The sequence below is a fragment of the Stegostoma tigrinum genome, chromosome 27, assembly GCF_030684315.1.
Source record: "Stegostoma tigrinum isolate sSteTig4 chromosome 27, sSteTig4.hap1, whole genome shotgun sequence".
Classification (NCBI taxonomy): domain Eukaryota; kingdom Metazoa; phylum Chordata; class Chondrichthyes; order Orectolobiformes; family Stegostomatidae; genus Stegostoma; species Stegostoma tigrinum.
In genome coordinates, this window is record NC_081380.1 from 11,900,861 (window position 1) to 11,923,853 (window position 22,993).

General features: G+C 39.8%; 1 protein-coding gene across 2 annotated transcripts in view; it reads right to left on the minus strand.

Moving 5' to 3' along the window:
• The window catches only part of tmem132e (transmembrane protein 132E), a 583,956-nt gene extending 564,756 nt beyond the window's left edge, over window positions 1–19,200 (minus strand). For both annotated transcript variants that reach the window (XM_048557374.2, XM_048557372.2), the window contains exon 1: window positions 18,320–19,200. In XM_048557374.2, the coding sequence (XP_048413331.2) occupies window positions 18,320–18,377 (58 nt within the window). In that variant the 5' untranslated portion in view covers window positions 18,378–19,200. The remainder of the gene's footprint in view (window positions 1–18,319) is intronic.
• Window positions 19,201–22,993: the final 3,793 nt, after the last annotated feature.

Consider the following 22,993-nt stretch of genomic DNA (forward strand, 5'->3'; position numbering starts at 1 on the left):
TCATTACAAGAGGATTTGAATTCAGCAGTAGTGATATCATACTGCAGTTACTTAGCACCTTTGAGACAGCACATCGGGGTACTGTGGGCAATTTTAGTCTCACTACCACTGTGGCAAGAATATCCATTCTTAGGGGGTGCAGGAGAGATTCCCTAGCCTAACATCAGGGATAGCAGGACTGTCACATGAAGAGACATTGGTTCCACTGGACCTGTAATCACTGGAGATTAGAAATGACTGAAATGTGTTTAAAAAAACTGAATGCAGCCAGACTAGATGCAGGGGAGATTGTTCCGGGAGTCTAAACTACGGGATGCAGTCTCAGGATACAGGATAGATGATTGAGGGAAAAAAAAATCAAAGGGGAGTGAACCCGTGAAATTCTTTGAATTCTGAGGAGGCCAAGTCACTGAATAGATAATCTTTTTTTAGATTTTTACAGGCAAAGGCTGTGGGCAGAAGGCAAGAATATGGTATGGAGATAGAGAATCAGCCATGAACTTATTAAATGGAGAAGTAGGCACAAAGTTGAACAGCCTATTCCTTATCCCAGTTTGTATTAATCCATCTGCTCAGTACACCAAGGATCTAAATATACACACAATATGGAAAACTCAAAGATTCTAAAATTGACTCACAAAGAAATCTATTACCAACACTTCTTCAGCTTACAATATGTCCACACAGCTGTAGTTGAGAGCAAGGAGTATAAAGTTTTTATTTTAAGCATAAAGAAAGCAGTGAATTTTAACAAGCATAGAGCAATTAGGCACAGGGCAAGGTTGGACAGGTTAAGATGCACTGGGCTAAATTTTAGATATCTTGAAATTTCTCATTTATCAGAATCCATTTTAATAGTTATTATCCTGTACTGAATCAGGTTCCACTACCTAGCACTGATAAATCCTCATGCTACCTCTGGTTCTTCTGCCAATCCTCGGTGTTCTTGGATTCTTCTAAAAAAACTTTTAATACTTCTGCCCATTAAGATATATTCTCAACCTTCACTGCTGTAAGAAGTTCCAAAGTTCCTCAAACCTGGAACAATTTTAGTCAATTCTAGTGCCTTGACATATTCCTTAAATTATAGTACTCAGAACTGAAAACAGTAGCTAGCTAAAGCCTCAGGAGATCTGAAAACATTTTTGCACTATGTAAATATTACATGCTTTTTATGTGCTTTAAACAGCTTTCCCAACTTGACCCCCTGTCTTAACTTGTATACATATAATGCCCTTGTTTGTTCCTGAACTCCTTTCAAAATACTATTTAAATTTTTCTTCCCTCTCCTCATTCTTCCTTGTAAAATGAATCAGTTAACACTTCTCTGCATTCTTCACATGCCACAGGTCTTCCCATTTCTATATTCCCTGGTCATAACTGATTTTTCCAGCTTTACTCCCCCTGCCCTGCATATCAAAAACCAGTTCATAAATCAAAGTGATCACTGTAAACATCTGTCCAATCTGAATGGTTATTCATTTCTACGATCTGTTTTTGTACTTTTGCCAATGTAATATTCATACCATCAATGCCTCTTTCATCCATAGTCCTGTAAGTTTGCTTGAAAGACAATTATATGGTGGCTTTGACAAACACCTTCCTGAAGCTCATATACACACCAAAAAAAATTGCATTTTACAAATCCATACTTGCTAGAATCAGCTAGTTTGATATGAGATTGTCTTTAGAAATTTCACTAGTTCAAACATTCAAATCACTACCCTACAACTGCCAGGTTTCTCCTCTTTAATATTTTCAAACCACAGTCCTTGGGATCACTTGCATACTCAAAGATTCTCATATAAAACTTTTTATACATCATTCCCACCATCTTATAAATCAGTCTGTTGCACTTCCTCCCTCGCCAGAACATCCTTTCTCAGATAAGTAGAACAAAATAGCATGCAATAGTCCAAGTGTGGTCTCATTCGAAAAGTTTGCATTCACCTTTGTAAATCCGTCCAAGAAAATTACATTGATCAATGTGAGGAATTGTTCAATTACCCATTTTAAATTTAAAAGTTGCCCACTTTTCCATTCTACCTACTAAATACCAGGATTCACTAGCTTTATTGGAAGTTTTTTGTATTATTGTGCATGAATATACATCTTTAAGCTTCATCATTGACCAGAAACTTTACTAGGAATTAAAGATGATATACATTCCAGAATCCAATCATTCATTCCAGATAATGTCTTTACTGGTGTTTATGTGGCACTCCAACTGCCTCCTGATTTTCTACCAATGAATTCACCTATTCCTTTTCTTGTCAAGTTTCCCCTTAAATGCATTTGTATTATTGACAACACTTAGTGTATTAGTGAGTTACACATTATTAGTACTCACTGGGGGAGAAGTTTCTTCTGAATTCCGTTTGAGTTCATAGTGATCATCATATATTAGTATCTTTGTTTTTTGCAGGGTGGATGCTGACAGAGAGGATTATACTCTTCCTCTGAAAGATGAAACAATCATAAAGGCTAACAATTATTTAAACATTATTTCCTGAGTTAAGATGACAAACCTTACATACTATTGCATACTCACACATTTCTGGTATTATCCTTCTCAATCTTCTATGTAGCCTCCTCAATGCCTCTACTAGAGTGACCTGACAGGAGGTATACTTTTATGTGAACTTCATGAAGTAGTAAACACAGAGCAGGCCAGAAATCTGTAGTGGGGGGGGGGGGGGGGGGGGAACTCTCTTTCTCTCTTTCCTCTTGTACTCTAAAAAAATTGAGTTGTCTGGGTTCTTCGATTCCTAAAAGGTGCTCAATGCTGATCGAAAAATGCAGGCATGAATAATCTAGCTGCAATCAACTGCACATTGACAGAGGTACTGTGACTTATAGCCTGAAGGTATAGTCATACAATTTTAGTTGTTCAAGCAGTCAAATCACTTTTGAAGAAGTATTCTGACAGACACCCGACCAGGAAATCAAAGCATTGATAATTTGACCACTGTAAAACCTTTAAATGAAATAAAGTTAAGATATAGATATGGGGTTAAGGTAGAAGATGAAATATATTGAACAAAAACTGCCTAAAAAAATTCTAGTTATAGTGGAGGCATGTAATAATAATCTACTGATACAATTTTTTAAAAAAGGCCAAGATGCTTGTTCAGTAGTTGTCACTTCATTTGCTGTTTTAAGTAATTATGTCTCTTTTATCAGGTTTCTAACAACAAAAGAATGGCAAAAGGGAAATTCTGGACAAATAAACTGCTTTCATAAATTGTCACATTGAGGTTGTGTCTGCTTTACAGTCGATAATTGAGTAGTGAAAGACAGTTGCCACTTTCAGATTTTTTTGTGCAGAGTGGATGCTGAGAGTGTTATACTCTTTCCCCCAAAAGATGAAACAAAGATGCTGATATATGATGGTCACTACAAAAATTAAAGGGAAATCAGAAGAAATATTTTCACAATTGAGTGCTGATGATGTGTAACTCACCGTTACAGTAGGTGCTATATAATGTAAATGCATTTAAGGGAAACATTAAAAAAACAGAAAAGGTGGATTCATTGATAGAAAATCAGGAGGCAGTTAGAGTGCCACATAAACACCAATAAAGAGATAAGTTGGAATGAACAATTGCATTCTGGAACATATATGCTCTTTAATTGCAAATAAAGTTTCTGGCCAACGATGAACCTCAAAAGATGTATATTAGAACATAGAACATAGAACAATACAGCACAGTAAAGGCCCTTCAGCCCATGATGTTGTGCCGAACGTCTATCCTAAACCTAAGGTCTACCTAACTTCCACCCCTACCTTCATCCATATGCCCATCTAATTGCTGCTTAAATGCCCCAAATGAGGCCAACTCCACTACCCTCTCTGGCAATGCATTCCACGCCCCTACTACTCTCCGAGTAAAGAATCTACCTCTGATGTCTCCCCTATATCTACCTCCATTCACTTTAAAGCTATGCCCCCTCATAATAGCTACCTCCACACTAGGAAAATGTCTCTGGCTGTCCACTCTATCTATACCTCTGATCATTTTGAAAACCTTTATCAAGTCACCTCTACGTCATTCTAAAATGAAAAGCCCTAGCGCTCTCAACCTTTCCTCATAAGACCTTCTTTCCATTCCAGGCAACATCCTGGAAAATCTCCTCTGCAACTTTTCCAATACTTCCACATCTTTCCTGTAATTTGGCAACCATAACTGGCCACAATACTCTGGGATATGGCAGAACCAGGCTTTTGTATAGCTCGAGCATAACTTCACGCCTCTCGAACTCAATCCCGCTATTAATGAAAGCTAAGACACCATTTGCCTCCTTAACAACTCTATCCACCTGGGTAGCATCCTTCAGGGAACTGTGGACATGAACCCCAAGATCCCTCTGCTCTTCCACATTGCCATTAACCCTGTATTCTGCTTTCAAGTTTGTCCTTCCAAAATGAATCACCTCACAGTTTTCAGGTTAAACTCCATTTGCCACTTCTCCACCCAGTTCTGCATCATATCAATGTCCCCTTGTAACCTAGAACAGCGCTCTGCACTATCCACAACTCAACCCACATTTGTATCGTCCACGAACTTACTAATCCACTTGAACACTCCTGCAACCAAATCATTTACAAAAAATTCACAAATAGAAGAGGACCCAGAACAGACCCCTGTGGCACACCACTCGTAACTGAGCACCATGTTGAATATTTTCCATCCATTACCACCCTTTGTTTTCTAAGGGTCAGCCAATTCTGAATCCAATCTGCCACATTTCCCCCATCCCAGGCTTCCTTACTTTCTGCATGAGCCTGCCATGGGGAACCTTATCAAACGCCTGATTTAAATCCACATATACCACATCCACTGCTCTACCCTCATCCACGTGTTTGGTCATCTCTTCAAAGAAATCAATCAGGTTTGTGAGGCAAGATCTACCCCTCACAAATCCATGCTGACTATCACAAACCAAACTGTGCCTATCCAAGTGATCATAAATCCTATCTCTCAGAGCCCTTTCTAATAATTTGCCCACCACTGAAGAAAGACTAATTGGCTTGTAATTTCCAGGGTTATCCCTCTTCCTTTTTTTGAACAAGGGAATGACATTGGCCACTCTCCAATCTTCCAGCACTATACTCGTGGACAGTGAGGACTAGAAGATCATGACCAAAGGCCCTGCCATCTCTTTCACCGCTTCCCATAGAATCCTTGGATAAATCCCATCAGACCCGGGGGACTTATCTACCTTCAAATTCCTCAAAATTAGTACATCTACTACATCTTCCTTACTAATATCTGCCTCCTCTAGCCTACCATTCTGTTTCACACTGTTCTCCCCTACAACTAGTGTTCTCTCAGTTGTGAATACCAAACAGAAGTATTCATTCAGGACATCTCCTATCTCTTTAGGCTCCCTGCACAAATTCCCTTTACAATCCTTGATTGACTCTACCTTTCTCTGGTTCTTCTCTTATTCCTCACGTACGTGCAAAAAGCCTTAGAGTTTTCCTTGACCCGATCTGCAAAGGTTTTCTCTTGCCTCCTAAGCCCTTTCTTCAGCTCCTTCCTGGCTAACGTATATTCCTTTAGAACCTTTTTCCAATCCTTGTTTCCTAAACCTTATATCAGCATCCTTCTTCTTACTCTTCACTAATTGTTTGATTTCTCGCTCACTCAACTGCATCTTCCCTGCCTGTTAGGGACAAAGATATCGATCACACACAGTACGCATTCCTTAAGCAAACAATCTCCATATTTCTACAGTGTTCTTCCCTGACAGCATCTGTTCCCATTTTACATTACCCAATTCTTGCCTAAAATAATTATAATTACCCTTCCCCCAATTATAAACCTTACCCTGCTATATGTACCTATCCTTTTCCATGACTACTGTAAAAATAACAGAATTATGATCGCTATTGGCAAAATGCTCTCCTACCAACGGGTCTAACACTCGGCCCAGTTCATTGCCAAGCACCAAATCCAAAATGGCCTCTCCTCGGATTGGTTTATCTACATACTGTGTCATGAATCCTTCCAGGATGCACTGGACAAAATCCGCTCCATCTAAACTATTAGAACTAAAAGGTTTCCATTCAAGATTTGGAAAATTGAAGTCACCCATGACTACAACTGTGTGACTTCTAAACTTTTCCAATATCTGCCGCCCAATCCGCTCCTCCACTTTTCTGCAACTATTAGGGTGTCTGTAAAAAAACAAACCCAACAAATTGACTGCTCCTTTCTTGTTCCTGACCTCAACCCAAACTGACTCCGTAGACATATCACTCTCCAACTTCCCTTCAGTAGCCTATTGGAAAACTTAACAGAATAATAAATTACTTAACTACTGAACAGTAACTGATTCAGTGCAGTAACATCCCATAACCACACACTTGACAAAGGAAAATTTAGACAATAGACAAACAGTCTCATGTGCAATTCCAGCAGCAGGAAGAGAACCCCCATGTTTTAGGTGTAATCCAGAGAGGTGAAACAGCTTCCACATCCAGTTTCAAGACCCCAGCAACAACTGCCACTAAAAAAAACTGGGGAACTGTGAAGGCTTGCCACACCTATTTAGGCCTGTGCTAATTGTTCCGACCTTGAAAAAAAACCCAAGGCCTCACTAGCTTTTTACTATAAGTGCATTCAATAGACAGCTCGATGCCTGTCTTAAAACCTCTTTACATTTAAAAAAACAAACACAGCAAAATACAATGGCTTTAAGAAGTACATCGTCACACCATGGCATCGGCACACCATGGCATCAACCATGACCATGCCAAATGGAAGAACAAACTCAACAAGCTGCATAATCTTCTATTGTTTCTTACCTGGTGTTCTGTCCCATTGTTTCCTTTGACCTACCACAGATTATGCAATGTTACAGGGATTGTATAGAAAGCAAGGTAGTTATTTTGTGTTAAGATGAGCAAGGCTGGCTTTTTTAATGAATCAAGAAGTTGCTTGGGCAAATTAGGTGTAGAGAACAGAAAATATTGATGTGTTAAGTGGGCAAGTGAAGTACAATCATTAAACTGCACAAAACGTAGGGTGAGAAAACATGCATTTGAAATGGTAGAAACCATTTAACACCAGAGAACAGTTGAGTAATCAATTAATCAATTACTGTGATGCAAGAATCGTGGCTGAATTGTTTTTAAGTGGATCCAAGTGGATGTAGGACGCTAGAGGTGCACAGCACACAAAGAAAGCAGGCAAAATTAACGTAAACAAATGAAGTAGAGTAAAAAAAAATCAAAAGGAGTAGAGATTGCAAACTAAACTGAAAGATTCAGAGATAGCAAGAACTGCAGATGCTGGAGTCAGAGACACTACAATGTGAAGCTGGAGGAAAACACCTGATCAGGCAGTATCAGAGGAGCAGGAAAGTTGATGTTTTGGGTTGGGACCCTTCTTTAGGGCAGCACGGTGGCTCAGTGGTTAGCACTGCAGTCTCTCAGCACCAGGGACCCGGGTTCAATTCCAGCCTAGGCCACTGTCTATGTGGAGTTTGCACATTCTCCCAGTGTGTGCGTAGGTTTCCTCTGGGTGCTCCTGTTTCCTCCCACAGTCCAAAGATGTGCAGGCTAGGTGGACTGGCCATGCTAAAATTGCCCATAGTGTTCAGGGGTGTATGGGTTATAGGGGAATAGGTCCGAGTGGGATGCTTCAAGGGGTGGTGTGGACTTGTTGGGCCGAAGAGCCCGTTTCCACACTGCAGGGAATCTAATCTAATCTAATTCATTCTGACCCAAAATGTCAACTTTCCTGCTCCTCTGATGTAAACTGAAAGATTAGTAGGCAAGGACAATACAGCAGTACCAAGGTCAGGTACACATGAGGAAATGAAGAATAGACAGATGTCAACTTGAACATCAACTAGTAAAAGTAGGATACAGAGATAATAGGAACTGCAGATGCTGGAGAATCCGAGATCACAAGGTGTGGAGCTAAAGTAGGATACAGATGAATTTGCACCAGACTAGTAGCCCTGGCAAAGTAGCTTCTGCCCACTGTGCCCACTCTGCGCCCCCACCCCACAACACCATGTTGACTATTTCTTTTTGAAGCTTATGTAATGAGTAATTTGACAGCATCCTGAGTTTTTATTTGAAAATGATTCTCAACTTTATTTTCCTACCTATTTCTTTAAAACTCCGACTGTCTAATTCTTCATAGTCATTTTTGATATTTATTTGTATTACTTAACTGGCAATTGTTCTCCCCTCATCTTTTGCCAATTTAATAATTTAAGCTTGTTCGCTCCTTTTCCAACTCTGAAGGTCAAGTCCAAAGAAAAATCACCATGTTTTTATCCCCTCACAGATGCAGACCAATTTGCCTTTAACAGTTATGTCCAAACAATTTAAATTTCCAAAAGAACAGTGTAGCAAGATGGGATGACGAAGAACCCAGAAATTTCAGGAAGGACAGTGCAAGACCAGCAAGAAATCAAATAGTGGATTTCAAACTTAAGAAACAGGTGTCATTCAAACTTTGGTGTGGAGGTAGTTAACAAACAAAGGCTCAGAAAACAGAATTGATTAGATTAACTAAATAAAAATGAGGCTTTGGTAATGAGTTAGATGAGTAATTGAAAAGTGCAACCAAACAGGCCAATAGAGTCATTTAAATGAATTAAATAAAGTGCACTGCACTCACCAATCTGGCAAAAAAACAGGAAATTGCCAAACTCCCTGTAATGCAAATTCACATTTACAAACTAAAATACTGGCGATGGGCAAAAATGAATTATATGCAAGCGTACAACATCATCTTATGGAATCTAGATAGACACAAAGTCATTGGCATTGTTTAAAAATAATAATGTGGCACACAAGCATGTCTTTGGTCTGGCCATCACCATAGAGCATGTGAAAAGGAAGGAAAAGAATTGAGTCACATTGCTAGGAATAGGGCTGACAAATTACTACACAAATGAATATTATGCAAAACATTTATTTTAAAATCAAAAGCAAAGCTGAAACATTCCATAAAGAGGGTGATACGATGCAAGTGAAGCAAGCAAGTGATATGATACTGAAGCAATCCAAACCTATTTCTTGGTGTTAATTGGCTACTAGTAGAGTAAAACAAAATTGGGCAGTTTAAAAACTATAGGTGGATAAGACAAAAAACTAAGCTAATAAGTAATGTTTAAAGTATGAACATTTGCAGTAACAAGCAACCAAATTGGCTATAATTTAAAAAGTTTACAGTCTCATTGTTGCGGGCCTATTTAAAAACAGGTAGAAGTGAATATTGACATATTCGTTTTTGCAACTAAGTTAACTATTGAAAGGGTGGGAGAACATGTGATAAGAAACAAAATGAGACAACAAGAAGTGCATGCAGAAACAAAACAGTGCGTCATGTGCATCTCTCACTCACTACATATGACGCTCTCATCTGATTGTGACAGGTGTTTTGCATGCACAGATTTCATCATGACTGAGTCAAGTTGTGCTTTAACTACTTGGTGTTATAGACAAATGCGATTTTTTTTTAATCTGCGTTTTGTGGTCCTGGTTATTTCTTAGTTTCAATGAAAAAAAATCTTGATTTATACAGTTGCTTTCACAATCACACAAGATGCCCAAAAAGCACATTACAAACACTTTATTGATTATAAGTGTAGTCACTATGATAACAGGAGGAAGACAACAGTTAATGTGCACACATAGTGTGAGCAAGTGTCTTTTGGACTGATGTCAAGGTGGGTTTGAAGATTATCCAGTGATTTGGCAGAATGGTAGAGAATTTAAGGTTTGCTCACTGATACATTCCTGGTCTTTTTGAAATTTCCAAGTTTGAGAAGGGTGGTTCTCATCTCATATTTCCACATCACTACAATCCTAATTAAGTTTCCTAGGTGTGGCTTATTTGGGATGGTGTCAAGAGGACGTGGGCCATTGCAGCCAGAATGCTACAGTAAGGACAGTATGTTTCATTATTAAAGTCTGTTAAATCTTACAAATTTTATAAACCATACTACTTAGCATCCATGTAGAATGATACTATTACGACAAAAGCAAGTTCTATTAAATGTCTAACACAAAAATGCCACATAGGAATGCTTTCAATGCAATATACAATTACCAAACTTATTATAAAACTAGTTACGATTTAGTCCTTCTCAAACATGTTGATAAAATAACATCTGAAATAAAGTTATGAATAGATTATCAACTGATCCATTTCAGTCAATTTATTTGCTACTGAACGAGACAGAATTATTCTAGCACTTAATTTTCCTTTCCAGAAAAATCCCTTACATGCACGTTCATCAATTCCAAATTTAAGATGCACCCACTTTGGCATTTTGCAATTGATTGAAAAACAGCCTATAGGGCTGTTTGGTGACTTGGCCAATTATTACTCTAAACAAGCATTACAAAATCAGATTATTTCGTCACCATATAGTTGTTTCTAAGGGCTTGTTGTGTGGAAGTTGGCCTCTACATTTGTTAGATGAAAACACTTTGGGATACCCATGGAGGCTAAACACGTTAATAAGCCTCTCAGTATAATAAATGGTATACTAATGACAGCTTTTAAAAAAAATCTCTTCACCAATTTCAGCTTTGCCACACTTTGATTTCACTAAGAACAGACAACATCATACTCCTCATAATACAGTTCAGAAGGTCATTTGTCCCATCGTGTTATTGCCAGGTGAAGAGATCAATGAGGGGCCCTTTTAAAGATCTATTTAAAAGAAAGATTAATTGTAAGAGCCAGAAGGAAGGTCACTTCCTTTATATCCCGAAAAGCACAAGAAGAGTGAACCCTCAACCTGCATCATTGGACAGAAATATTTGCTAATTTTAGAATGAAAAAAAATTGCATTTGAGTACAGCTAAATTCCTATCAAATCGGTTTCTTATATCTCCCAGTCTATGTTCTTCTTTAATAAATTAATGACATCAGGTTGTCACATGATTATAAATTAAATTTATTGTATCAGTATTTTCTCACATGCATTTACACATCTCATCCTATATGTAATATCACAAGTGACTATGACCAGATCCTAAATTAAAATCACTAGTGCCAAATTGTCTTTGTATAAAATGGGTCTTTTTCAATATCTGAAGAAATCTATGAAAATTGAACATCAGCATTTTCGTAATTTCAAAATTCAATGTAAAGATACGTTTGATTTGATTGGATGGAGTAAAATTAAGAATATGCAATTTGCAGTAGTCAACCACTAGTTATTGAATTGACATTTGCATTTTAACTCACTTCCATCTGTAGATACTGCTCAGTTAAAATGTTCTCCTCCATCTACAAACTAGATGTGCCTCCTTTCACTGCCAGGATTCCAAATAAAACAGTCACAGCAACATCGCCTGACAAGAATAAATGCTTCAAAGCACAAAAACTGACTAGATTAACCCTATAAAGTGATTTTCCATATTTGTTCTGTCTTTACAGATGAGATCTGGAAATAACAAATATACATCAATGTAATAAGAATTAGATGTCAAAGATATGTATTCAAATGCTCCTTGTATACCTCGTAGTTTCCAATATCAGCCATGTTTGGAGCAAAAAATTACCTGGCTCTCGGTCAGAAAATAGTTTGAAACTTTACTTGCACAAAGATTGTGGAAAAAATCAAATTGCTGTAGCTTTTGTTTTAAGAAGGTTACTCAGATACACAATCAATGTTAAACATTTCTTTATAAATTATGAAGCTAGACTTATAAATTTGTGTCCAACTCGGTCAAATGCACAATTAATCAGTTCAGTGGGACACCTTACTGTGGGGATACATTAGTCACAATAGATTTTCTGCTAAATAACAAATAATGTGAATCAAATATGACTCCTTGATAAAAACGGTGAGTTTTCTTGCGTGCACGTGCTTAGTTCTGAATTGGCTTTCTTTTTAATAGGACTCAACTCAATGGATTTAGACATCCCTGGTTGGACTACCATTTATTATGTGTCCTTAGCTGCTCCTTGAGAAGATGGGCGACCTAACTTCTTCAGCCACTGCAGTCTATCTACTTTAGAAAGTCCCACAACTTTGTTAAAGAGGAAATTCCAGGATCTTGACCTAGCAGCAGTGCAGGAACTGTGATATATTTCCAAACTTCCAGGTAATGATGTTCCCATGGATCTGCTACCCTTGTCTTTCTAGAAAGAAGTGCTCATGGGCTGAGGTGCTGTCTAAGGAACTTTAGCAAATTTCTGCCAAGCATCTTGTCGATAGCACATGCTGGCACTGAGCAGTGGTAATGGAGTGAGTGAAATTTTGTTGTTGCAGTGCCAATCAAGCCATTTTCCCTTCCCCCTTGGTTGTGTTGAGCTTCCTGTGGTGAAGCTGCACTCATCCAGGCAAGGGGGATGTATGTCATCACACTCCTGGCTTGTGCCTTGTAGATGGTGGACAGGGCTTGTGGAGTCAGGAGGTAAATTACTTGCTGTAGAATTCCCAGCCTTCTCTTATTTATTGTTGTAGAGACAGTAACAATTGTTAAGTTCAGTTAAGTTTCTGCTCAGTAATCCCAGGCTGTTGATACTGGGGGAATTCAGTGATAGTAACATCATTGAATGATAAAGGATGTTGATTAGAATGCCTCTCAATTGAGATGGCAATTTTCTGGCATTTGCAGGGCATGAATGCTACTTATAACTTTTCAGCCTAAGCATGGATATTGTCCAGGTTTTGCTGTATATAGACATGGATTTCTTCATTATCTGAGGACTCACAAATGGTGAACATTCTTTGCCAATATTTGCACATCTTCACATTTGTCATTAAGATAGAGGGAGGTTCATTGGTGAATCAGTTGAAGACTGTTGGCACTCTGATACTACCCTGAGGAACTCCTGCAGAGATGACTGACAATCATCCTCTTATGTGTCAGGTAGGACTTCAACCAGCAGATAGTCTCGTTCCCTACACTCTCCTGCCCTCACACTTCCCATTGACTCCTGTTTTGCTAGGGCTCCTTTAGGCCACAGTATAATATGTTTGCTGAACCTTGGTGTTGCAGGATGACTTCCCTCACAGGCACTGGGTCAATTTAATTTTGCTACTTGTGTTAGGGAGTCAAGAATCCTTACCCAGCCTATACATAAACTTAGCTCTTGAGGAAATGTCAATTTACTTTCAAAACATGGTTTACAAATTTTAAAAAAGTGCCAATTTTGTACAGACAGACACTGACGGTGAGTTTGTAAGTCTGACTACCAGAAATCAATGGCAATGTTTTTAACCTAGTGATTTTCAAGACTGTTACAAAATTGAACTGTTCCAGAAGTAACCCATGGCAAGGATTCCAGTGTAACTATGGCATATTATAAACATATTAAGCAAATAGTTGACAGCGTGTGTGTTTTCTAACCAGAAAAGAAAGGACTTACCAACACTTTTCCATACAATTAAACTCCATGTCAAAAGTTTTCACTTGTTTAAGGAACTGGCAGTGTGCCTACTATCTCGAAATATCCAGAAGTGACAAATCTTACAAGATTTTACATAAGGAGGAAAACATACTTTACTTTTGGTTAATAAAATGTGAGGCTGGATGAACACAGCAGGCCAAGCAGCATCTCAGGAGCACAAAAGCTTTTGTGCTCCTGAGATGCTGCTTGGCCTGCTGTGTTCATCCAGCCTCACATTTTATTATCTTGGAATTCTCCAGCATCTGCAGTTCCCATTATCTCTGATACCACTTTACTTTTGGTGTTTATTATGATCCACCCTATTGTAATGAAAAGATAACTGCCCTAAACAATTCACTCTTCCTCTCTTCACTATTGCTGCCCAAACGGCTGAGCATTTCAAACTTAAATTTAGATTTCCTGCATCAGTCATGTTTGGCATCTGTCAACAGGAGGTGCTGGATGTCTTAAAATGCACAAAAGTGGATAAATCCCTGGCATTGGATCAGGCATAGCCTAGAACTTTGAGGAAAGCTAGGGAAGTGATTGCTGGGACTCTTTGAGATATTTGTACCATTGATAGCCACAGGCATAATGCTGGAAGACTGGAGGTTGGCTAATGTGACGTAATTATGTAAGAAAGGTGGTAGACAAAAGCTGGGGAACTACAGGCCGGTGAGCCTGGTGTCAAAGCTGGGCAAGTTGTTGCAGGGGATTCTGAGGGACAGGATTTTACATGTATATGGAAAAGCAAACACTGATTAGAGTCAACATTGCTTTGTGCTTGGGAAGTCATGTCCCACTGACTTGACTGTGTATTTTAGAAGCAAAGAAAATCGATGTGGGCAGAGCAGTGGATGCAATCTATGTAGACTTCAGTTACACATTTGATAAGGTCCTGCATGGTTGACTGGTTAACAAAGTTAGATCAATATGACAGGTCGGCACAACATCGAGGGCTGAAGGGCCTGTACTGTGCTGTAACGTTCTATGTTCTATGAATATAGGGAGAACTAGCCATTTGGATCTAAAATTGGCTTGAAGGTAGGAGACAGGGTGATGGTGGAGGGTTGCTTTTCAGACTGCAGGCCTATGATCAGCAGCGTGCCGCAAGGATTGGTGTTGGATTCACTGCTTGTGTCATTTACATAAACCATCTGGATGTCAATATAAGAGGTATTCTTAGTACCTTTGCAGATGACACTGGAATTGGTGGCACAGCAGACAGTGAAGAAAGTTACTGAGTAGAACAGGACTTTGATCAGATGTGCAAAGGAGCAGCAGATGGCATTTAAATAAATGAGGTGCTTTTTTTTGGAAAGGCAAATCAGGGCAGGTCTTATCCACTTAAATGGCAAGCTCCTGGGGACTGTTGCTGAACAAAGCGACTTTGGCATGCAGTCGCATAGTTCTTGAAAGCAGAGTTGCAAGTAGATTGGTTAGTGAAGGCAGCATTTGGTATGCTTGCCTTTATTGGTCGGTGCATTCAGTATTGGAGTTGGGAAGGTTATGCTGCAGCTGTATAAGACAATAGTTAGGCCCCTTTTGGAATATTGTGTTCAATTCTCGTCTCCCTGCTATAGGAAAGGCATTGTTAAACATGAAAAGGGTTCAGAAAAGATTACAAGGATATTGCTAGGGTTGGAGTGCTTGAGCTATAGGAAGAGGCTGAGTGGGCTGAGACTACTTGCCCTGGAGCATCAGAGGCTGAAGGATGACCTTACAGGAGGTTTATAAAATCATGGAGGTTATGGATAGGGTGAACAGTCAAGGTCTTTTCCCTCAGGCAGGGGAGCCCAAAACTACAGGGCATAATTTTAAGGTGAAACAGGAAAGGGGACATTTGTTTTTTTTTAAAAAAAGGGACCTAAGGGGCAACTTTTTCATTTCGGGAGTAGTGCATATGTGGAATGAGGTGTTGGAGGAAGTGGTGGAGACTGGTACAATTACAGTATTTTACAAGGCATCTGGATGGTCTACGAATAGGAGGGGTTTAGAGGGATATGGGCCAAATGGTGGTAAATAGGACTTGATTAAAGTTAGGATATCTGGTCAACATGGATGAGTTGGACCAAAGGGTCTGTTTCTATGCCTCTAAATGAAATGGCCATCTAAAACAATTTAGTACTTTTTTCAAAGAAAGCTGAAAACCTTCAAATTTTAATATCACTGTATACATTATCCTCATGAATGGTCAAGTGCAGCATTGGTCCTTGATAAAACGTGAAATACAGAACTTGGTTTGAACCATATGCAATTCATGTCAAATTTTAGTGTAAAAGCATTTTAGTCCTTGCACATGAATAAATTTGCACAAAGTTTATTGAAAGTGTAAGGTGAAACTAAAGGAAAAAAGAGGATTAGGAAGCAATTACACTCCTGAAACAGATTAAGAGACAAACAGTTCAAGAACTGAGAAGCGTGATTGAAGTGCGTGAATTCAAGTGTAGAGTCAGGTACAAAAGGAAGAGGATGGGGCAACATTGTTTCTAAATCTATAAGACATACTTTAAATGAAATGAACTTCAGATGCTAAGCGATTGATTAGCAGTAATTAACACTTCAGCGATTAAAAGGACACTTGAACGTACAAAATTCTATAGAAACTTCAGGTCGTATAATAAGCTTTAGTGGTGAATGTGTTTTCGCGGAACTGCATGGCGGTGCAACTGCAACCACAAGTTTGATCACTAATTACACATCCTTCCCCCCGCCCCTCCCCTGAAACTGCGATACGACTTCGGAAATCAATAGTAAAGCATAATTAGCCGATGTTTTATTATGATAATTTCTAGTCCTGCTGAAGCACTAACCATTTTTTTTAAAAAGTGTCCCACAACCATACTTCCCGGCTTCGAAGCCTGCACAAATAACTCACGACGGAAAAGATCAGCCGCCCGACAGCGAAACTCAAATTGTGTAATATTCTGTCAATACAAGGAGGATAATCGAAAATAAAAGGATAGCATTAACGAACAGCTCATTGCCTAATCACCATAAGAACGTATTTACGGTTACTTGGTAGTCTAGGAAAAAAGGTAAAAACGGCCACGGTCGGCGTTTGGTAATATGAATTCGTTACATTCGGACTGGTTAAAGGCTCTTGCAATTACGCCGATTTTTAAAATAAACAAACATTCAGCATATAGCGATGTTAATTAACCCCATTGTCCCGTCTACCACCAATAAATATGCCACATAAACGTGCATGAATTACACAGTACAAATTATTTGACATTTGTTGTTAACGTGTTACACAGCTATTTCAAACGCGGTTCTTCAATTGTAAAAAATGCATTTCACTGCCCTAAAAATAATTCACTTGGAAACCAAATCCTGATCAAAGCAAAACTGTTAAATAAAAGCGAATTACATCTGCGTATTCTTGCTGCAAGAACAAAATTTGCCAGGTACCCATATAATGTGCGAACACTCCCTTTTACTAGTTGTTCCCTGCTGCAGTTTCCATCAGATTGCCTGCAACGCCTCGTCTGGTGCAGGAATGAACTGTCCTTTTCCTCGCAGCGTCATTTACATAATCCTTATACATCGATCTCCAACAGACTTTAACCACCAGCCGCCCAACAGCGAAACTCAACCTGTGTAATGTTCAGTCAATACGAGTAGGATAATCGAAAATTGAAAATAAAAGGATAGCATTTTCGAGCAGCTCATTGCCTAACCACTATAAGAACGTATTTACGGTTACTTGGTAATCTCAAAAAAGAAAAAAAACCACAACGTTAGCTCAAGGAAGAATTTGCAAAATGTAACCAGGTTGCATTTCTGTTGACGTGCAGTTTTTTGCGGGCATTGAAAACGTTTAAAGATTCCTATCATTATATCGACTGAAAATATATCAAACATACTTACTTTAAAAACCTTTATGAACGAAAAGTAATAAAATGAATTCGTATACATTTTTTAGTATGAGCAAAGTCCAAGTCAAGTGAACTAGGACAAAGACAAAATGACAACATCATGCACAAACGTCTAGATGGCAGAAACTGAATTAACGTGTCCCAAAATAAGAAACGGTACAAAATGAGGAGAAAGGAGGAAGGTGGGCACAAAGGCAGGCACATTAGGGAAAATGAAAAATGTTGCTGTCAGTACAGCGTGGATGTGTCATCCATATGAATGCGAGTCCAAGTCCGCACATAGAGTTAAAGCGAAAACAAACAAAATCTAATCATCCAAAGACTATGAATTTCCATCATCCTAGGAAGACTGTGATCCATTAATCATTCTTCAATCAGCAAAAAAAAGTGCATTATAATCAGAAGGGTTAGTTTATTTCGGGCGCCTGAAAGCGAAATACCCACTTTAAAAGAGTGTTCGTGATTTATTAAAACTAAGTACGAGCGCCTAATTTTTAAACCGTCATGATGGTTGACGGAAAGAGGTTAGAAAAAAGACCCGAGAACAAGAACGAATGAGACGTCGGTTTAATGTCATTGCTAAACGGAAAAGTACTCAAAACAAAGCAAATAAAGGAATCAACATGTTTTATTACTGTGAAAGCTCACTGCATATTACATCAACCAGTCCGGAGTAATAAATCCTGAAGGGTTCTGACAAACTACCATGATCGAGGGACACTGTGTACCGAGGCCCGGATAGATCACAAGAGAAAACGGAAAACATACAATCCACTTTTAAATGGAATTTAACACAAAAAAAGGCAAAAAATGAATTCTCTTAAAGCCACGACGCTGTCCAGTCAGCAAGCCTAGGTTTTGGAGGCTGAGCTGGCAACCCTCTAAAGGAGAGAAAGCGCACAGCCACCTGCCATCGCCGGCTGAGACGCTCACAAACACCAACGGTGGGGGGGGGGGGGGGGGGGGGGAAGAGCGAGATAGAAACGATTTCAGGAAAAAAAAATCCAAAATCTTTGATCCCATAAAATAAATTCATATACACCCTTCACTCACCGTTTGCGACGGCGAAGAGGACCAGCGCTATGGTCCCACAGTAGCGTGCAATACACATTTTGACTTTATTTGAAAGAATGTTCCGTGATAATCGTCTACCACGGACAGTAGTTACATTTTCCCTCCGGCTTTGAAAAGCCACGCGTGCTAGAAGTTGGCGGTCATTTTTGTTCTCTTCCCCCACACCCACATGGACAAACTTGCCGCGGTGACCCGGTCTCTTGGATTAATCCCAGTCGTCTGGGCGGTTTGCGGCCGCCACGAGCCGCTTTCCCCAGGTGGCGCCCGCAGCAGCCACGCGGAGGACCAACGGTTCCCGAAGTCCAGGGGCAACAAGCAGCGCGAGACAGTCACCGCAGCCGGAGCCCAACGGCTGCACGGAGTGGCGCGCGAGCGAGTCGTATTCAAAACCCAAGCTCCATATACAATCACCGCGGCTTGCACGGCGCAGCACCGGGGTGAACTTGTGGGCAGATGGGACCACCGTGGAGCGCGGCTCCAGCGGACGCCTGACGGGGCACGGCAACAACTCTGAAAGCTGCCACCGGTAGAGCCTTCCTCTTTAAAACACACACCGTCCAAAACAAAACGTCAGGCTACGAATTACTTCATGTCCCCTATCGCGGAGAACTCGAAAAGGGAACTTTCCCTTCAGACACTTGGGGCTCCGAGTTTCTGTCCAGAAGAATCCCCCACAAAGGCGATCGTTAAGGGATTCGACAGCGTCTGCTAAAAGGTATTTTGTAGGCGTAGACAGAGTTCCATGTTAATGGCAGCGGCGCCGATTCATTGGAACTTCAGTTGTTACTCCGATGCCTATCGCTCACTGTCCAACATAGCAACCTCGGCAACAGCCGCCGCCGTGAACAGAAACAAATGAATGAAACTCCCTCCTCCTCCCCCGATCACATGGGTTGCAGCAGCGCCCCGCATCTTACTGAAGCCGCTCGCACTGTCACATGTAGTAAGCGACCTCAAAGATGTAACAACCGGCTATGTTCAAATTCATCCAGAAATACTTTAATTCTTGTCTTAAAAAAAAACAAACTTGAGGGACCGTTCGCTGGTCACAATGACTGAGTTAAGAAAAATAAAATGCAATGTTGTCACCCCTTTCAAGCGCTGCTAAAGTTTAGTTAAGATTGTGACACAGAGGACCAAGAAGCTTACCCAATTGGCAAACTGGAATTAACCAGTCAGACAGCGAAAAAGCAGCTATTTGGTCCGTTTTTGAGAGAGCTGTGCACGCCCCAGTTATTTTCCTCATAACCTTCGAAGTAGTGCTCAAGCAGATGTCTGATTGACTTAAAAATTAAACCCATCTTTCAACTATTAAAAGCAGCGAAGTGGAGACGTTTCACTTTATAAGTGATAATGGGAACTGCAGATGCTGGAGAACCCAAGATACAAAGTGTGGAGCTGGATGAACACAGCAGGCCAAGCAGCATCTCAGGAGCACAAAAGCTGATGTTTCGGGCCTAGACCCTTCATCAGAGAGGGAACTGGAATAAATAGGGAGAGAGGGGGAGGTAGTTCTTCAACCGTTTATTTTTACACCAAGACCTCAAGGTACTTATTCAATTACCAGCGGAAACCACTTCTCTCCACTTGGTACCTTCAAGAATTTCTTAAGTTTTGCTCGCAGGAGAATGATCATGGCTTCTTCGGTCTCACCAGAGTCCTTCATTCTTTCAGTCATCCTTAGGAGGTCTTCATTGGTATCATCTCCAAACCATCTTAAAAATGTGTCACCAACAGTTCTGAGGAAGGGTCACCAGACACGAAATGTTAACTCTGTTTTCCCCCTCCACAGATGCTGCCAAACCTGTTGAACTTTTCCAGCAACTTTGTTTTTGTCACCATACTTATTTCTTTTGATGACTAACCAGAGATTGGTAGACTTATCATGAGTTCTATATTTGCATGCATCTATTTACAAAACTAAGTGTCCTATAACGCTAGAATACAAGGTGTGGATCTGGATGAACACAGCAAGCCATCTCATTTATAACTTACAACTTAAAACTTATGGATAAGTTTTGTATCACCTGCAAACTTAAAGATGTCTCTGCTATGTCCAAATCTAGTTCAGTCACATGCTGGGATGGGGCTACACATTGGTTCTAATACTCTAAGGAACATCAATGTACACTTGTCTCGAGTTGAAATAAGACATGGGTTCACCACTACTTCCTGCCTTTTACTCATTAGCCAATTACAAGTCTAAATTGCTATCACTCTTAAGTATCACGTGCTTCTATTTCTGCTTTAGTCTGTTACTCATTACTTTAACAAGTGTCTTTTAAAAATGGAACTAGAAAACCCTCTGATGAAAGAACAAAGAACTCAATTAGTTAGTCAGAAGCCACCGTTCTTGCCGGTTGTCCTTCATGAACCAATGCTTCTACAGGCGAAAAGTTTTTTTTTAATTTGACAATAATTTCCTGATTTTCTTGCAAACACTTTAGTCTGATTGGTTTCTTGTTCTAACTTTATCATTCCCATTTTAAATAGGGTTACAAAAGTGGGACTTTACAAGACAAGTTTTGAAGTGTCACTTTGAGGTGAAGCAACATTTGCTGAATAAGGACATGGTAAGTATTCTGAACTTCTGCCCAGAGACAAACCAATCTGATCTGGTTATTGGGGGAAAGCAACCCAAACAAAATCTGAAAGAAAATCAAGTGCAAGCTTTCACATCATAACACAGAGAGATCATTGTTTTTGTATACTGAGGGAGAGAGAAAGGAATTACTTTGGCGTAGCATAACAATAGCAACTGCCAAGAACAGCAGTTAGACCTGTTTTGTTAACAGCTAAGTAGAGTGCTTGGGAGGAAAAGGAATAAGACTAATGGGATTTGTGGAAATTGCCTATCCTCCATCTACATGGCACAAGGCGTAAATTAAATGTAATACTCTCCATTTGACTTGTTGAGTGCAGCGCCTACAGCGTTCAAAAAGCTGGGTGCCATGTAGTGACAAGCAGCCTTCTTGATTGGCACCCAATGCACCACCCTCAAAATTCACTCCCTTCTCCACCAAACAATGCGTACTATCTGCAACATGCACTGCAGTAACTCACCAAGTCTCCTTCAATGGCATTGTCCCAACCAGTGACCTCTACCACCTAGGCAGCAGATACATGGGAACTCATCTAAAAGTTTCCCTTAAACCCACACACATATCATACAGTACTGTGACCAGTTGAGCCTCCAATATTACATGTCCCTACACCCTAAGCACCCCAAAGACTGCAACTGCTCAAGAAGGCAGCTCATCATTGACTTCCTATTAGGAATGGGAATAAATGCTGGCCTAGTTAATGACATCCACATCAATGAAGAAATGAAAGAGAAAAAATAAGGAACAAGGTGGTCTTGCTGCTGAAGGTCAGTACTGGAATACTCCATCTGAGAGGAATGATTTTTCGAAGTCATCAGAATCAATTTGGTAATGTTGGATTGACCTTACTGGAAGCTAATCATATTGCTATCCAGAAGTGCTGCACTCAGCAAACAAAAAAAGCTGGAAAAAGAATCTCAATGTGCTAACTAGTTATTTAGTATTCATTGCCTGTTAATTAATGTTCAATCTATGTTAATTTTTGTTTGGTTTGTACAGTAAAGGTCTTAAAATGGGAAATCTTCTACTTTGGTAAGTCAGGATAATGTGTGGCTTGGAGGGGAATTTATATATTGTAATGTTCCCATCAATCTACTACTCTTGTGGTAGAAGTTATAGGCTTGGAAGCTGCTGTTTAAAGTATGGTACAAGTCAGCACAGTGTATCTTTTATATGGTACACACTACTATCACTGTGCATTCATAGCACAGTGTGTGTACTTTTAAGGTTGTGAATGGAGTACAGATCAAGTGGAACTGCTTTGCCCTAAATGATGTTGAGCTTTTGAATGTTCATGGAGCTACAGTCATCCAGGCAAACAGTGAATCCTCCATCGCACATTTGGCTTGCGCTTGCAAAAAATGGTCAAGCTTTGGCAAGTCAGAAGTTGAGTTACTGCAGAATTCCCAGCTTCACCTGCCTTTGTAGCAGTAATTTTCTGACTAAGATAATCATTTAGTCATTTTCTGATCAATGGTAACCCCTAGGATGTTAATATTACAGAATTCAGCATTGAAAAGACATTCCTTGACTCATTGGCACATCTGATCAATTGCCCATTATACTCTAAGATAACTTACTTCTCTGTCCACTATACCCATTTTGGTGTCATCTGTAAACTTACTATCTATACTTCCTACATTCACATCAAATCATTTTTATAATTAGCGAAAAGTAGTGGACCCAACACCGATCCTTGCAGCACACTGCTGGTAACAGGCCTCCAGTCTAAAAAAACTATCCTCTGCCACCACTCTCTGACTCCTACCTTAAAGCCAATTTTGTATCCAACTGATTATCTCCCCCAGATTCCATTATCTAATCTTGTTAACCAGTCTTCCATATGGAATCTTGTAAAGTGCCTTGCTGAAGTCCGTACAGATCTGCCACTTTGGCTTCATCAATCTTCTTTGTCACTTCTTCAAAAAGCTCAAACAAGTTAGTGAGACATAAATTCCTATGTACTATGCCATGCTGACTATTCCTAATCGGAGCTTGCCTTTCCAAATGTATCTAAATTCTGACAATCAGAATCCTTTCCACCAACTGG